The sequence below is a fragment of the Notamacropus eugenii genome, chromosome 1 (genome assembly GCF_028372415.1).
Source record: "Notamacropus eugenii isolate mMacEug1 chromosome 1, mMacEug1.pri_v2, whole genome shotgun sequence".
Classification (NCBI taxonomy): domain Eukaryota; kingdom Metazoa; phylum Chordata; class Mammalia; order Diprotodontia; family Macropodidae; genus Notamacropus; species Notamacropus eugenii.
Window position 1 is genome coordinate 169571160 of NC_092872.1, and position 17523 is coordinate 169588682.

Consider the following 17523-nt stretch of genomic DNA (forward strand, 5'->3'; position numbering starts at 1 on the left):
TTGCCACACAGTAGGTCCCCTATAAGTGATAGTGATTATTATCATTATTATTATTAAAGTTCTGGAATCAATCCCTTGGCCTCTGTTTTCTCAATTATAAAATGAAGGGATTGGACAAAATGGTCTCAGAGTTCCCTTGCAGCTCTCCATCTATAATCTAAATACTATGAATTGTCTGGTCACTACCCATCACTATGAAATGGAAAAGAATTAGGAAAGTTCTCTCAGATTAAAATTCTTGAATTTGTCTATGGAGCTACTCTAAGAATTTCTTCCTTTTAGTACACTTGCTGTAAACTTGAAAAGAAGTCCCTTAAAACTGTTCTCAAGCGTTTGGAGAAAAGAAGCTATGGATATTGCCTTCACATCAAAAATGATGAGAGGAAAGGAACAGAATGAACAGAGGGAGGAGAGAAAGATTCAAGTTGTAACTCTTCTCCCAATTGCACAAGGTAGATTTACTACAATAGGAGTACAATAGGTAGTGGATTGCTTACTCACATCTAACTAATAAGGCTGTAAAAAAGAACTCAGAAAAGTCTGGCATAGGTTAACTTTATCACTGATGAGGATTTTTCTTCAACAACTGCTACCCAATTTTAATATAAAGTTTATAAAGTACTTAACTATAAGCAATGACTCACCCCATGATAAAACATATGCAGTATATTAATTACAAATTCTTTTTTTTAAGTGGCTAAAACCTCTCCCAAACTAAAGTCTGTTTTATAAGAGGGCAGAGTTGAGGAGATAGATATCTAAATTCCTGACCAAGAAAAAGCCAAATACCAACTGCTTATATGCCCTCAATCATCTAAACTTTACAAGACTAGGATAATGTTCAACTTACATATCTGCAGAAGAAGCCCTGTTTGATTACTCTGGCTTCCCACTGGTCCCTAAAATCTAGTAGCTTAGAAACCAAAGGAACATGTAAGTAGTTTGTTATATTTTCCAGACGTTACTGTTGTAAAGAATTTTGGAAATCAATTCATTAGGTGTATATCCTTAATATACAGGGCAGCTAGGTGATGCAGTGGATAGGGTGCTGGGTCTGGAGTCAGGAAGACTCATCATCCTGAGTTCAAATCTGACCTCGGGCACTTATTGTGTCACTCTAGGTAAGTCACTTCACCCTATTTACCTCAATTTCCTCATCTGGAAAATGAGCTGGAGAAAAACATGGAAAATCACTCCAGTATCTTTGCCAAGAAAACCCCAGAGTCACAAGAGTTGAACGCAGCTGAAAAACAACTGAACAACATATCCTTAATGTATGAAGCAGGTACTATCTCTAAGATGTATTTAAGTGTTTAAGGCATACATATAACTTCTATTTAAAACTAAATTTAAAATAATTCTATACAATGAAATGGGGATACATAAGGGAATAAATTCTGTCCCATTTATTTCTACTTGAATTTCAAAACTGTAACGTTTCCCTTTGACCATTAAATGGAGCCTGTATTTGGGGGGAGAGCAGAGCTGCATTGTGATGATGCTGAATAGCAGCAATCCTGTGTGTTTTGGCTGCAGCACTGAACATAGAGAAAACTGATGGGCAAGTTTGCAGTAAGCATTTAAATGCATGAAATAAAGCAATCTGTCCATTTTAAAAAGAAATCAAATTATTGTCTGATTGTGTTTAGTTTATTCACACAGCAATATTAAAATTTCCTCAACATTCCTGCATCTTAGTTTCTGAACACTTAAGATATAACATAATTCCCAACACAACCAGAACTGTCAGAACTGACATTTGTTTTTGGACTGTTGAGTTGTTTTTGTCACATCCAACTCTCCATGACCCCATTTGGGGTTTTTCTTGGCAAAGATGCTAAAGTGGTTTGCCATGTCCTACTCCAGCTCATTTTACAGATGAGGAAACTGAGGCAAACAGGGTTATGTGATTTGTCCAGGGTCAAACAGCTAGTAAGTATCTAAGGCCATATTTGAACTCAGGTCTTCCTGACTCCAAGGCCTTTATCCCCTTTGCCACCTGGCTGCCCCAAACCGACATTTGCCCACAAATAATTTAAATAGCAGAACTTGTCAAGTTCCACTGGCTACAGTATTTTTATTTAAAATTTTTAACATTCTCTTGTATATGCAGAGCCGATATCAGATTGCACGAAGTCTTGGGGAAGAGGGAAGGGGAAGAAAATTTAAAACTCAAAAACTTATGGAAGTGAATGGTGAAAACCAAAAATAAATAATTTTTTTTTTTAAAAAAGGAGAGAGAACCTGAAATGGCAATGGGGAGCAAGTAGTAGCAAGTAGTATTCCAACCCTCCCACTACGGCTAGTGAGCCAAAGAGAATGATTGAAGGTACAGCCTGAAAGAGTAGCCAGGGAGGCTTTGTCAGCAGGAGAAAAGACAGTTTTCAGTAAGAACTCATAGATAGAAAGAGCGAGACAGTAATATTTTTAAAATGACTGACAGTGTACTATCTAACAGTCATTCTAAAAAGCACTGGAAAGGCTTGGGGGCAGGGAAGGCATGATAAAATTTTGAGGTGGGAGAATTGAGAGGGATGGGAATGAGGAACTGGGTTGAAGAGGATGATGAATGAGGCTTGGATGATGAGCTATAGGAGTTCAGAGTCACTGGGATGTGCTAATCTATATAAATGCCAGTTCTTATTCATCTAATTATATATTCTTATCATTACTTATATCACATAGTGAAAAGGACACTAGACTTAGAAGCAAAAAGATACGAGTTCAAATTCTGCTTCATACACTTAAGTACATGTACAGGCAGCTAGGTGATACAATGGATAGAGCTCAGATCCAAGAGTCAGGAAAACCTGAGTTCAAATGCAAACTCAAAGACTTCCTAGCTTAGTGACCTTAGGTCAATCACATTATCTCTGTTTGCCTCAGTTTTCCCAACTGAAAAATGGAAATAGTTTCCATTTTTTCAAAAAAATGGAAATACTTTCCAGGTTTGTTGTAAGGATTAAATGAGAGAAAATTTGTACACTGCCCAGCACAGGACCTGGCACATGACAAACACTTAATAAACTTGTTGTTGCTTGCTTAAAAAAAAAAAAATTTAACATTTTCTTTTTTTAATTTTGAGATCCAAACTATGCCTCTCCCTCTGGCCACACTTTCATCCTTTGAGAAGGAAAGCAATGACACCCATTTTACAGATACATCTATGCAAAAAACATTTCTATATGGCTAAAAGGTGGTGTTTGGGGTTTGGGGTTTAAAAATTATATTAAAAAACCTAAGTAATGTTGAACCTTACCTCTCTTTCCAAAGCTCACCTCAAATGTTACCTTTCTATGCAGCCACATCTAATCTTGTTGTAAGTGGGAAGTAATAGCTCTCTTATCAACTTTGGTCATAACTTTTTAATAGACATTTCATACACAAAATATTCTATTTTCTATTAGTTACTTCCGCATATCTTATACCATTCATTCAAATGTCAACTGCTTGGAGCCAGAGAGCTGTCTTACTTATCTTTTGTTCATTGATTGCCTTACACCTGGTAAATACTCAATATTTGTGGGATTAAATGGATGAATCAAATTGTCACAAGACGCTCTCTGCCTCTTCAAGGACCCAGGCCTAAGTGTGAGTAGGGACCAAGTAGTATTGAAGGACTAAAGAAAGGGTCTAAGATCTAAGAAGAAGAATTTGGCCATGATCCTCAAAATTAATAAAAAGAAAAGGACAATTACTGGCGGGTTTATAGCACACAAGTTTGCAAATCACTTTAGATACAGTAACTCTTCTACACCTCATGAGAGCCCTGAGATACAGTTGCTAGGGTTACTAGTCCAGTTTCACAGATGAGGAAACTGAGACTCATATCAGTTAAATGACTTGAACATAACTAGTAAGTGGTATCGGAGGTAGGGTTTGAATCGGGATCTCGTGACTCCCAAGTCCAGCACCAAGGAAAAGGGCACAGTCCTACGGGTCTTTCTTGGTAGGAAGTCATAAGTTCATTGATTTAGAGCTGGAAAAGGCCGTAGAGCTCATGTACCCTAAGACGCTCATTTTTCAGACACGGAAACTGAGGCTGGTTAAAAGGGAGGGACTTGTCCAAGGTCACACAGGCAGTACGGGGCGCAGCCAGGACTGGAATGCAGCCTTCTTTTCACCAGGTCAGGACACCCGTGTACCGGTTTTCTGGGAGAGGAAGGGTTCAGCCCACCCACGTACACTTGGGGAGCACCTTCGAATCCGTTCGTTATTTCTCCAGCAATGACTACATCAGGGTAACTGGGTAGGGCTGGCAAAGCCAGGGAGGGGCCACGCCATTAGTGCAGGGGGCTTCGGTTCCGTCGGCATTTATTAAGCACCTACTAAGTGCCCGGCAAGGCGGGGCTGTGCTGGGGGGGGGGGGGCACAAGGAGGCCAGCGGCCGGGAGGGGGCGGGGAGGGGCAGGGCCCGGGGCGGCAGGACTTTTACCCCAAATCTTCCCGTCCGATCCCCTCCCACCCGCCCCCATTTTACAGAGAAGGAAACTGAGGATCGGAGCGGCCACGGCGCCCGCCCCCGGTAGCGCCGGCGGAGTGGGGGTGAGGACCTGAACTGAGGCCATACAAGGCCCGGGGTTCGAATCCCGGTCCCCGAACCCGTGGCTGCCCCCCCGGAGCCTCAGGCCCCAGGGCGGAGCGCCAAGGCAATCTCACTACTTCGGGATCATAAAGCTCCCAACCCAGCCCTCCCTCCTCCCGGTGCACGCGGGGACTCGCGCGGCAGGTGCACACGCGCGGGGAGCGCCACGGCCGCGAGCGGCGGGAGGGGCCGAGGGTGGAGAGGCGAGGAGGAGCCGCACTCACGAAGCGCTGGTAGAAGCGGACCAGCCGTGGCTTCCCATGGTTGTTAAACACCAGAATCGCCTGGATCATCTTTCCGGGCCGACGCCGCCACCGATTCTCAGACCCCGCTTCCGGCTCCTTCCGCCAGGACTGATGCCTACTTCCGGTGCGTCCTCTGCCACTAGTGTCCCCCCGACAATATAGAGACGGCGCTTAAGGACCGCCCCTCCTTAGGAGCACGCTCTCCTAGGCTGGGACTCAATTTTCCCACCAGCTCTTTTGTAATCCCTGGGAGCGTCTTATTAACATTAACACCAAAAAAATGCCCCCCCCTCATACTGATGCCCAAGGTCTGGGGGCACGTTTCTTCCCAGTCCAGTTTTCAAAGACCCTTATCCCCACCCTGCTCCAAATAAACAGGACATGAGGGATATATAAGACACTCTGGCTTTGTGTAGGACCTGGAGTCTGGGGGAACCTGAGTTCAAATCCAGCTTCAGATTCTCACTAGCTCTGTGAGTCCAGGGAAGTGACATCACCTGTTTGCCTCAGGTTCCTCATCTATAAAATGGGGGTAATAATAGCCCCTACCTCCCAGGGTTGTGTGAGGATCAAATGAGATGATATTGTACTTGTAAAGGACTCAGCATGGTACCTGGCACATAGTCAGAGCTTTATAAATGTTAGCTAGCAGCAGCAGCAATGAATAACAGACCCTGTCTTCACTGGAGTAGATAGAGTGTAGGGTTGGAAGTCAAGAGGACCTGAATTCAAAGCCAGTCTCAGATATGCGCTAGTGAGAGATCCTGGGGAAAGGACTTAGTCTCTACTTACCTCAGTTTCCTTAGCTATAAAAATGGGGATAATAATAGCACCTTCCAGAGTTGTTGTGAGGATCTCATGAGATAATAAATAAAGTGCCTGGCACATAGTAAATATTACATAAATGCTACTATGGTAGGTGGGGGGGATAAAATCACAATTGTATGGCAGTGATTGTTAAACATTAAAAAATAAAAAAAAATAAATAATAAAAAAAAAATAAATGCTACTATGTATTCTTTGCTCCCCTAAGTTTATCCTCAAAATAATCTTGTAAGTGTAGCAGGCAGTGAAATGGCTTAAAGGTACCTGTTTAATCAGTAACAAAGCCAGGGTGGTGTATCTATAGCACTGGACTAAAGAGTACACAAGATCTATGTTTAAATTCCATCTCAGCTAGTAGCTAGCTGTATGACCTGGGTCAAATCCGTTAACATCTCTGGACCTCAGTTTCCTCATCTGTAAAAATGAAAGGGTTGAGAGTTCTAATTCTATGATGCTCTGATCTTCATGCACGCTCAATTCCACCAGACTAGACTGACTTGGTATTAAAATCAGTAAGATAGAGTTTATTTAGACTAAAAGCCATAAGTCCCAAAATCAAGCCCTCCTCAAAAACAGGTGGGAATATGTAACTTTCATATAGTTTCTAACTATTCTTTAATCCTAACTCTAACCCTAACCATATAGGTTTTTATAAATTTTTTCATCTATTGTGCTCAAGTTTCATAAGAATTGAGAAAATGCAGCTTCTTGCTTTTGGTATGGAATACTGGAATATACTGTGGGACACAGCAAACTTGCTGGCTTTGTTCATCTACTTCTGTTTTCTTTCCTAATATTTGGTACAAAGGATAGCTCCCTGGGAGGGATAAATTCAGAAAGTAAGGTGACCACAAAAAAAAAGATATAGTCCCCCATCAATAAAAACCAAAATAAAAATTTTAAAATATATGTGATGCAACATGCCTTTTAGGCAGTGGATAGGGCACGAGGTGAACCTGAAATCAGAAAGACCCAAGTTCAAATCCAGCTTCAGACACTTAGTAGCTGTGTGATATTGGGCAAGATACAATCTCTGTTTGCCTTAGTTCCTTCAACTGTTAAACAGCACCTACCTTGCAGAGTTGTGAGGATCAAATGAGACAATAATTGTGAAATTCTTAGCACAGTGTCTGGCACAGTAGGGGCTTTATATGCTTATTTCCTTCCCCTTTGGAAGAAAATAATGAGAGTTTAATCCATCAGCAGCGTTATTTCAAAGACCCTGGAATGTGGAAAAACAGGGTTTCATCCAGGGCAACTAGATGTTTTCTACTTGCCCATCTGATAAATGATACTGATCAGGCAATCTTCTGACAAATACATTATTTTTCAGAACTGTCTTTTCCTGCAGGACTTGCCTTTCTTTGTGTCCCCAGCGCTTAACACAATACCTGACGTATAGTAGGTGCCTAATAAATATTTACTGACTGACAGAACTGAGGTGTGAAGCAAAGGGCCAGTTACTACCCAACTTTATGTCCAGTCCAGTCTAGGGAAGATCCACAGAGTCACCTCCAATCCCAAAGTTTGTCTTCGTATCTCTCTACCTAGTGTAATCCCTGGCACAGAGTAGATGTTCCATAAATGTCCGCCAATGGACTGATATTCCCAGAATGTTCTGGGTAGAGGTTAGGTCATGGAGATCACCAAGGTCCCACCTGGGCCCTGCTCCTTTTTTAGGAAGAGCAAATTTCAACCTAGTTCAGATTCTGATTTTTGTATCATATTAACTGGCTAGTCAGCAGTGCCAACACTTAGAAATTACTTTCAATGAACAGCATCCCGAGACTAAAAAAGATTAGTTCAGTTACTGGCAAACAGTAAGCACTGACTAAATACTTGCTGACCTGACTCAAATTAAGAATCACACACTTAAATCGGAGAGTTGTTGTGTATTTTCCCATCCCAGAAACTTACTAATTAACAAAAACCATTGATAAAATTAGCTTGTGGTATAAAAAAGGCATATGTTACATTAAAAAACAAAACATTTTAGAGTGGTAGGGTTAGTTTTAGAGCTATGGAACAATTAGGCATACCAGTGGACACCTTTGACTCTTCCGTATCAATTGCCTAATTAGTGCTGGCCAAATCCAAGATTAAAATTGCCGGCCCTGGTGAGGGGACAATTAGTGGAGGGACAGGGTGAAATTGGGGATGAAGGCTATGATGTAAATGGAAATATGGTTGCATTGCCAAGAGAGGTAAGAGGGGCATGGGGCTGTGAGACAGGGTATATGACTCCGTGCAAAGCCATTGGGAAGGGGCACAGAAAGGAAGGACAGAGGAAATGATAGCCAACTTTAGGTTTTCAGTGGCTCATGCAGGAAGCTAAAGCCAAAATGACCAACAGGAATTCACTAACTTGTTCCCATGAGCCACTGTGTCTCAGCTGAGTGAATCACTTTTGTTTCCTCCTAGTGTAGTTATAAATAATTCCAATTCATCTTGGAGGTATCTGGTCACACCCCAAGAAGACTCTTAAGCTGCCTAAATGAGGAAATGGTGACCCTTCCCTGGACAAGAACTAAACATGGGAAAATTCTAAGAACAGGCCTTGAACCCAGGTCCTTCAGGAGCCACAATGAATGGAATTGCCCAGCCCCAACAAGGTGGACCAGCCTGAAGTGTATTCCAACCATCTGCTAAGATGAGGTGACATCTTCCCCTCCTACCGCCCCTGTTCCATAAGAAGCATCAAAGATGAAATTAGGGTGAAAGGATTCAAAAGAAGTTTCATGCTGATAGCAGCCACCAAAGAGATACTCCACTTCCTGCTACTCTCAGTCATCCTGGAGAAACATTAAAAAAAATAGAACAGTTATTAACAGACAGCATTATTTGAAATGGTCATACTAGTCAGAGATCAGACTGCAACCCACCATCTCAGAAGACCAGCAAAAAAGATTCAAGAGTCTTGAGACAAGCGGAGTATCAGGTGGGCCAAACCACTGCCACAATCTCACCCACCACCTCCCCTTCCTGAGGAAGAGTCCAAGAACTCTAGGAATAGGAGCATCCTTTTCCCCAGGTCACTGGCCCTGTTTTCAGCCTGACCACTGTGGCTACCAAGCGCTGACCAACTGCCTTCACTGGGAGGGGAAACCCAAGAACCTTGGGATACCAGAGCCTCCCAGATCCCACTGACTTTGGTCCTATCCAACCCTCAATAGTCATCATCCGAGGGAGTAACCCTTGAGAAGATACAACCTAGAAACAATCTCTGTAGGTGACTACACTACCTGCCTGCTCAGCAATCACGGTTGCCCAAGATCCAGAAGAAAATGTTCTCAGCACCAAAGGGCATGGCATTACCACCAGCCCTGCTTCCTTTCCATCTGACTTGAAGCTACGTACACTGTCTTCTCCTATTACAATGAGAGCTTCATGAGAGCTGAGACTATCTTGCTTTTCTATATTAGGATAATGCTTTGCACATTGTAATAGCCCAATAAACTTTTCTTTATTCTTTTATTGAATGGAACATCTGGCCTAGGAACTGGCCCAGTAGTTCTCACCTTTTTACAACCTGCAACTTGCTTTTTTTTTTTTTTTAATAGTTTCATCAGCTGGGAAATTCTCAGTATGGAAACTCCTTCCATCAACTGTAAGAGACTATATTAGAAAGTGAGAAATGACTTGCCCAAGGTCACATAGCCATTATGCCTCAGAAGCAAGCCCTGGACTCAGATCTAACTGACCCCACAGTTTCTTCTTCTAAACCAACTCACTAGGACAAAATATAACGACAACCATCTAACCTGACTGCCCTTACAAAAATAAATAATAATTTTGTGATTCATCTGCCTGGAAAAGTAATCCACTGTTGTGGTTATTTTTGTTCTAAGTTTCTTAAACTTTGAATGGATATGCAAAAGATATCAATGACATTTTTTTAAAAAACTAAATAAATACATGTTTAAATGACTGGTTCAGATTAAATAAATCCTCAAGTTCCCTTCTAAATTCTATAATACTACAAGGAAGCAGCCAGAGGAACTCCCAGGGCAAGTTGATAAGAAGAAATGCACTCTGGGAAGGTTGCTTAACTTCCCATAAAATAGAAAAATAACAGCTAACATTTATGTATCACCTACTATGTGTCAGGCACTGTGCTAAGTATTTTGTAAATATTATCTCATTTGATCCTTCCAACCACCCTAGGAAGTAGGTACTATTATTATCCTCATTTTACAGATGAGGAAACTGAGGCAAATTAAACAGCCATTAAATGACTTGCCCAGGGTCTCATAAGGGAGTCAGTATTTGAGGCTGGATTTGATTTCAGGTCTTCCTGACTCCCCTGAGCCATCTAGCTGCCCCATTTTCATTCTACATCCCTTCTCTCCTCACTCTGTTATTTGCCTCTCACTGTCCAGTGGTGCTACTTCCACACAACCACCCCAATATATTCTAAAAGGGGGTAAAAGTAGAACTTCTTCTTGGCAGATTAACATTTTCATTAAAAACAGGAACTTCAGTCTAGTTAGAATTGCCAAATCCAAGTGATAAGATATGTTTTCCCTTCTGTTATGGGTGTCTGTATTTGCTACCTTGATAAAGGTTAGGACTGAGGGAGAGATGTGTCAAGAGAGGGCTTCGACCTCATCATTGAAGGCACTTAAGCAAAGCCTAAAGATAGTGACCTGTGAAAGGAAGGAAAATGAAGGAGATTCCTGCTTAGTTACAGATTCAACTAGACTCAACTCAATAAGCATTAATTAAGCACCACTTATGTGTCATATGTGTCAGACACTACTAAGCAGTAGAGACACAAAAAGAGGTCCCCTGCCTTCAAGGAGTTTACAATCTATTGAGGAAGACAACATGCAAACAAATAAATGCAAAACAAGTTATAAAGAGGATAAATGGGAGTTAATTAATAGAGAGAAAGCACTGGATTTAAGGGGGATTGGGATCCCCCTGTTGGAGGTGGGATTTTAGTTGACACTTAAAGGACAATCTCTCATATCCCTTCCAAATCCTAGTATCTATGATTCTATGAAATATTTTAGTCATCTTTGTATTACTGATACTCATCTAAACCCCAGCACCTAACAGATTGCCTGAGTTTTAGTTGGTGCCTAATAAATGCTTGCTGACTGACTCACCAATTAAAGAACATGCAACAAAAACGCTTTCAAGAATAAGAAATTATTTTTGTTAATTGACAAGGCTGAAAACTTTATAGACTCTGGTTCTACTTCCAACTCTGTGGGCTTTGGGTAAGCTGTGGACTTGAGGGGACAAACCAGAGGGTTAGGGGAGCACCTGATGCTTAAGGTTAATTGCTCTGGTTCGATTTATAAAAAGCTGATGTGTCATTCATCACATTATTCAATGAGCTTCCTATACTAGCAAGCATCTGCATGTGTGTGCTTCTGTGTGTGTATGTATGTTTACTTCCTTGCTGTACAGAGATCTCAATGAGGAAAGTCTCTCCATCACCAAAGATCAACTACTGTTCTGAAATTTGTAGTCTAAAAGAATTGGTCAGGGTACTAAGAAGTTAAGAGACTTGTCCAGGGTCAGAAAGCCTGAGCCCAGGGGCTGACTCCAAGGACTTCACTTTTATCCACTCCTAGATACTGCCTCTCCTAGGGATGGAACACCACAAAGTGATCAGTTCCACTGGACACTGTAACCACAGCTCAAACTAAAAATGAGGGAAGTCCCTGCTCACCAACCTCACTATAACTTGAAGAAATTAGAGGTGCTTTGTACATTATGCTGTGATTAATAAATTAATGTTTGTTAAATTCAATTTGGATTCTGTCAATTGCTAACTCTCTCTGAAACTGCACAGAAGAGCTAATAATGCTGGGATTTAAATGGACAACAGTCTTCCTTGTCTCCATACCCTCTCTTACTCCAAGGACTTAAGAAGTCGTCTCAACTGGTAGACTTAGTATTTCATGGAAATGCATGAACTTAAAAAATTTCCATTGGACTCTTGAGGAAAAACACCTTCCACATCCAGAGAAAGAACTATGGAATTGGATCGCAGATAGATTATGTATTGTGTTTTGTTTTGTTTTATGGTTTCTCCCATTGATTTTAATTCTTTTATCCAACATGCATTTAATAGGAATGTACATGTAGAACCTATATAAGATTGTACACCGTCTCAGGGAGGAAGTGGGGAGGGAAGGGGGAATGAGGGGGAGGAAGTGGAAAAAAATCTAAGATATATGGAAGTAATGGTTGAACATTGAAAACAACTAAAATAATTCAATTAAAAAAAAGTACTCTCAACTCACCCACTCATCATCTTCTGCCCCATCCCCCTGGCCTCTGATATCTGATGTGGCTCCTTCTGAGGATTTCTGTGCCATGATATTGTCTGTCCACGATGCTCCTGTCTGTCCATCACCAGCAAAATTACATTTGGTCACTGTTCCAGCCTCAAGTTTTGCTAGAGAGCCTAAAAAAAGAGAGAGTTAGAATAAGTACTATCAACAGGGAGGAAAAAAAGATTCTTTTCCATTGATGAGAGCTGGTTCCATTCTTGAGAGACCAATCAAAATAGGGCTAAGCAAGCTCCAAGCCCATGACTTACTACCATGGATATGTTCAGAGTATAGATATCAACCTGGGTACGTGATGGTAGGTCTTAGATCCATGACAAAAATTCCATAATATTATGGCACCCCTCGCTGAAAGAACTTGTGAGAACCCACTGGTTAGGACCAAGGATTTCCAAGGGATTTGTCATGAAACTTAAAAATGTCCGACAGTGACATTACCCATGCACAGAAAAAAACTCTGCTGAGTTTCCATGAATACTGAGACAAGATGGAATGGCCTAAGAAGTGAGACCCATGAGAGCCCCTCCATTCTTGTAACCAAGATGTGAGGGGAGATGAGCAGTGAGAAAATCAGTAAGCCAAGCTTTGAGAAAGGAAATTACCACTCACCTATGAAAGGACTATCACCCTGGGTTTTCAGACGAATTTCTGCACCTAGCTCCAGCTCAATCTTCTCCATCTCAGTCTCTGGAATCCAAAATGCCAGTGTCTGGTCCGGAGTGTGACTTCCTGTCACTGCAAGCAACTCTGGCTTTTCCATGAGCCCCTTCAACTCCGTGGGTGAGAGTCTGTCCGTATCACCTTTGGCTTCCACTTCTGAAGAATAAACCAAATAAGATTCTATTAGACACCTGAAACTCTCAGGCAAAGAATCCTTCTGGCCCACAGGGCCTCTTGAGTAAGAACAAGAACCCTATGGAATCCAGGAGCAGACAGAAACCCTTCCTGTTCCCCTAATGATCTAGTCTGAACAGAAGTTCAGAGGTCTTTCTAGGAGTAATCTGACAGCTTCTTCTTATTGTTAGAATCTTAATCCCTGAAACCCCTGGGAATACATCTTGCCTGTTTTATCAGAAATTCTCACATGTTTGAGGAACAAAGACCTATTCTAATACTCAATATATTTTTATAAGGTAACTGGACCCCTGGATGCCAAATACAGCTTCAATCCCAAGTACAGCATTTCTATCTCCACCTCAGGTTCTCCTTGTTTTGGATGCTGATATCAAAGAGCCCTCCCCACAACCAAAACAGAAAATCTTTTACAACCTGGTCCCTTCCTACCTTTTTATCCCTCTTACACTGTTCTCCCCTCCACATACTCTACAATTCATCTACACTGGCCTGATACTGGCTGTTATAGGCATACACACCATCTGCAGATTGCATGCCTTTGCATTGGCTGTGCCCAGCCTGGAATATTCTCCTTCCTCCCCTCTGCCTCCTAGCTTCCCTGACTTCCTTCAAGACTCCCCTTGTAAAAGAGGCCTTTCCTGGTTTTCCCCTCTTCCTCCATACTCTAACTCCCTTAATTGCTAGGGCTTTCCCTCCAAGATTGCCTTCCATTTGTATGTCTTGTGTGCAAATAGCCATATATATATATATATATATATATATACTGTCTCCTCAGAGATTTTTAGAGCTTAGTACAGTGCCTGGCACATAATAATAATAGTAATAGCTCACATTTACATAGCATTTACTGAGTGCCAGGCACTGTGCTAACTGCTTTCTCAGTTGATCCTCATAACAACTGAGGTAGGCGCTATTACTATTCCCATTTTACAGTTGAGGAAACCAAGGCAGAAAGAAATTAAGTGACTTGCCCACGGTCAAACAGCTAGTAAGTGTCTAAGGCCAAATTTGAACTCAGGTCCTCCTAACTCCAAGCTCTCTAACGACTATACAACCTAACTGCATCCAATGCTTGTTGATTGATTGACCAGAATGGGTGGGGCCGAATTATGAGGGACTTTTGAAGCAGACAGAGAAACTTAGACCTGATATAATAGACACAAGAGAACCACAGATGCCCATCAATTGGGGAAATGGCTAAATAAGCTGTGGTATATGAATGTGTAACAACAAGGACCCTGACATACACAGGAAGGCCTGCCGTACAAGTTCTTAGATATGGTTTTCTAAAAGGAAAGCAACTTTTGAAGGGTGAACAATCTACTTTAATCAAACACATGTATCATTCACTTAGTTCAGGGGAAAAAGTTAGCACCCTGAACTTCAGAGAAAATACAAAGAGAAATTACAAACAGAATTTACAAACAGAAAGACCAACAGACAGGGCTCTAACTGTCTGACCATAAGCAATATATACATCACAGATGAACAGACAGATCCAGCTGTCTGACCATATATACATAGTTGCCAGAGAGAGAAGCACCAACATCTGGGTTTTCAAAGCTGGGGGGCTCTTTAGAGGCTACCCAGAGTCTTGTCTGGCCAAACAAACACTTTCAGTGAATAAGCCCCAATACAAAACCTCACCTCAGAGTATATGTACACTTCTCAGAGCCAGGGGGCATCACGTCCCTTGAGAACCGGTGCCTCATTGGAAATTAACAAAAGGTGTGGGCCTTCCAACAAAAAAAATATCTCTCCTAATCAAACTTTCCTTAATGGACAGGCCCATTAATGGATGGGGAAGATCTTTAACTCTCATTAACATAATTAACATTATAGATTGTAATGGAATATTACTGTGCTATAAAAAATGACAAGCAGGATGATTTCAGAAAAACCTGGAAAGACTTACATGAACTGATGCATGGTGAAGTAAAGTGGACGTAACCAGGAGAACATTGTACACAGTAACAACAGTATTGTACAATAAAGTACTGTGAATGACTTAGCTATTCTCTGCAATACAAAGATCCAAGACCATCCCAAAATACTGATGATGAAACATACTATCTGCCTCCGGAGAAAGAACCAATAGTCTGAATACAGACCGAAGCATGCTATTTTTCACTTTCTTTCTTTCATTTTTTTCTTGTATTCAAGTCTTCTGGTACAAAATGACTAATATGGAAATGTTTTACAAATTGTACATGTTAAAAAGGGATAATAATGGTAGGGATAATGGTAGTAGGATTAGTAGCTCTCATTCATCTAGAGCTTTAAAGTTTGCATATATTATCTCATTTGGTCTGGGTATAAGCAGATGAAAACAATATTGATGAACATCACATTTGGATATTATATTACACTTCTCTCAGAGCTTAAAGATAAGTCATTTTACAATGGTATGCAGGAGTGCAGTTTAATCATTAGAACAACTGATTGGGAGTCAGGAAGATCCAACCCAGCCTCAGACCCTTCCCAGCTGTGTGATCCTGGGCAAGGCACTTAATTTGTCTACCTTAATTTTCTCATCTGTATAATGGGGATAATAATAGCACTCACTTCCCAAGGTTGTCATAAGGCTCAAATGAGATAATATTTATAAAGTACTGTGCAAACCTTAAAGTGTTATATAAATACAAGGAGGAGGAGGAAGAGGCAGCTAGGTGATGCAGTAGATAGAGTGCTGGGTCTAAAATCAGGAAGACTCATCTTTCTAAATTCAAATCCAGCCTCAGACATTTACTAGCTGTGTGACCCGTGTTCACTCCAGTTCCTCACCTGTAAAATAAGCTGGAGAAGGAAATGGCAAAATGCTCCAATATCCGAGAAAAACCCAAATGGGTCCCAAAGAGTAGAACACAACTGGAAAATGACTGAACAACAACAGTAGTAGTAGTAATAGAAGAAGGACGGGGAGCAGCCTCAGCAGCAGCAGCATATATTAGAGAGGGACGATACTGGAATCTAGCAGAGACGGCTAAGCTGCTGCTGCTCTCATCCTGGTTTGAGGTTTGAAAAGCCTGTACTATAGTAAGAATGAAAAGAAAATGTAAGTAAGGTAAATATTTAGGAGGGTGAAGTGGGGAAGATCCCATACATTCTGGGCCATCCACAAGTGCCCACTGAATACCAATTATATACTCATTGCTACGCTAAAGACAATGGGGCTATGGAAACAGTGTATGACATAGTCTCTGCCCTCAAGAAGCTTATAATATATTTGGTGAAACAAAACTATTAAAACATGAAACAATAACACTCCACGGTGGGGAGGGGACCGTGTGTGTGTGTGTGTGTGTGTATGTGTGTGTGTGTGTATGTGAGCGAAGGGGGGGATATGTGTGTGTGAATTGGTTTGTATATATATGTATACCTAAGATAAAAGCCAAACACATACATATATGTATATGTCTACACACACAGACCTAATATAATAGAATAAAGGAAACCACTATAATAGCAATAGTAACAGCAGCAGCAGCAGCAGTGGTAGTGGTAGTAGCAATAGTAGTGGTAATACAGATAGCCATAGAAATAGATATACATATGCACACATGCACATATACACACAATGTATATTACACACACACACATATATAAAAACTCCCTTAAAAAGAAGAAATCTCAAAATCACACACTTGAACTGCAGTTGTTATCTGATCCAATTTATATGTAAAATTCATAAGAACTGAGACTAATCAAATATGTACAAAAGAAATCCATGTTAGAGGGGGCACAATTTCAACAACAGTCAGAGATCAATTGTCAAGATCTTTCAAAGAGGGGAAGATTCCAAAAGAGTGGAAAAGATCATATTTAGTACTATAACCCAACAAAAGATGACTAGGAAAAACCTAAAACGCCTGACCCATATGTGCTTTATAAAAGCTTTCAGAGGCATCTATATACACACTGATGGCATCCTTCAAGCAAACATGAGAAGGAAAGAGCCAAGTTTTCCCAGATGACTTTCTATGGCACACACATGTTCAAAGTTATACTGAGAGGTGGAGGGAATATGCCTACTCTTTCTACTGTTTGTTACAAAAAACCATTTGTATGAATACAACAAAATAGAGCCTCAAACATTCTCTTCAAAGAAGGTGTCTTCCACATGTGTTAATATCACACAGATTCTATGATGAACAGAACTTTCAGTGATCTGCTGCAGATCTTCACGAAGTGAGACATAAAACAGACCTATGTCTAATAAAAGTATTAGCTAGGGTCATGTATTAGACACTCCTCATAGGGTACTGGAAAAGGCATTACACTAAGTTGGGAAAATACGAGTTCAAATCCTGTTACTAACAGTAACTAGTTTTGTTAGAATGGACAAACCTTGGTTTCATCATCTACAAAATAGGAGTATTGATATCTGTATACCTTAGAGGGATTTTGTGAAGATCACATAATATGATATATGTAACATGCTTTATAAGTTTTCAGGTACTACATAAAGGTCAGCTATTATCATTATGAAGGAGGCTAAAAGATGAAGTCACTATTTAGGGCAAAATTTTCCAGATGCTCCTTTTTGTACAAAACACTGTGTTCATCTGCGCCAAAACCTAGCATTTTCTAAATAAGGACTATAGCTGCTTTAAAAAAAAATTAACTTAGCCATTTGCCCCAGAAATAAAGAAGAGGAAAAATACAGATTGCCCAAATTTATAACTTTCAGTTGGAACGGTAGCAC

General features: G+C 40.8%; 1 protein-coding gene across 4 annotated transcripts in view; it reads right to left on the bottom strand.

Moving 5' to 3' along the window:
- The window catches only part of LOC140510095 (AP-3 complex subunit sigma-2), a 72098-nt gene that overhangs the window by 39733 nt on the left and 14842 nt on the right, over positions 1 to 17523 (bottom strand). For 2 of the 4 annotated variants that reach the window (XM_072618427.1, XM_072618437.1), the window contains exons 4-5: positions 12573 to 12779; positions 11916 to 12079 (exon numbers count right to left, since the gene is read on the bottom strand). In XM_072618427.1, the coding sequence (XP_072474528.1) occupies positions 11916 to 12079; positions 12573 to 12779 (371 nt within the window). Of the gene's footprint in view, positions 1 to 4809; positions 4986 to 7532; positions 8448 to 11915; positions 12080 to 12572; positions 12780 to 17523 lie in introns of those variants that run through there. The other 2 variants (XM_072618444.1, XM_072618446.1) reach the window with 2 other exon arrangements.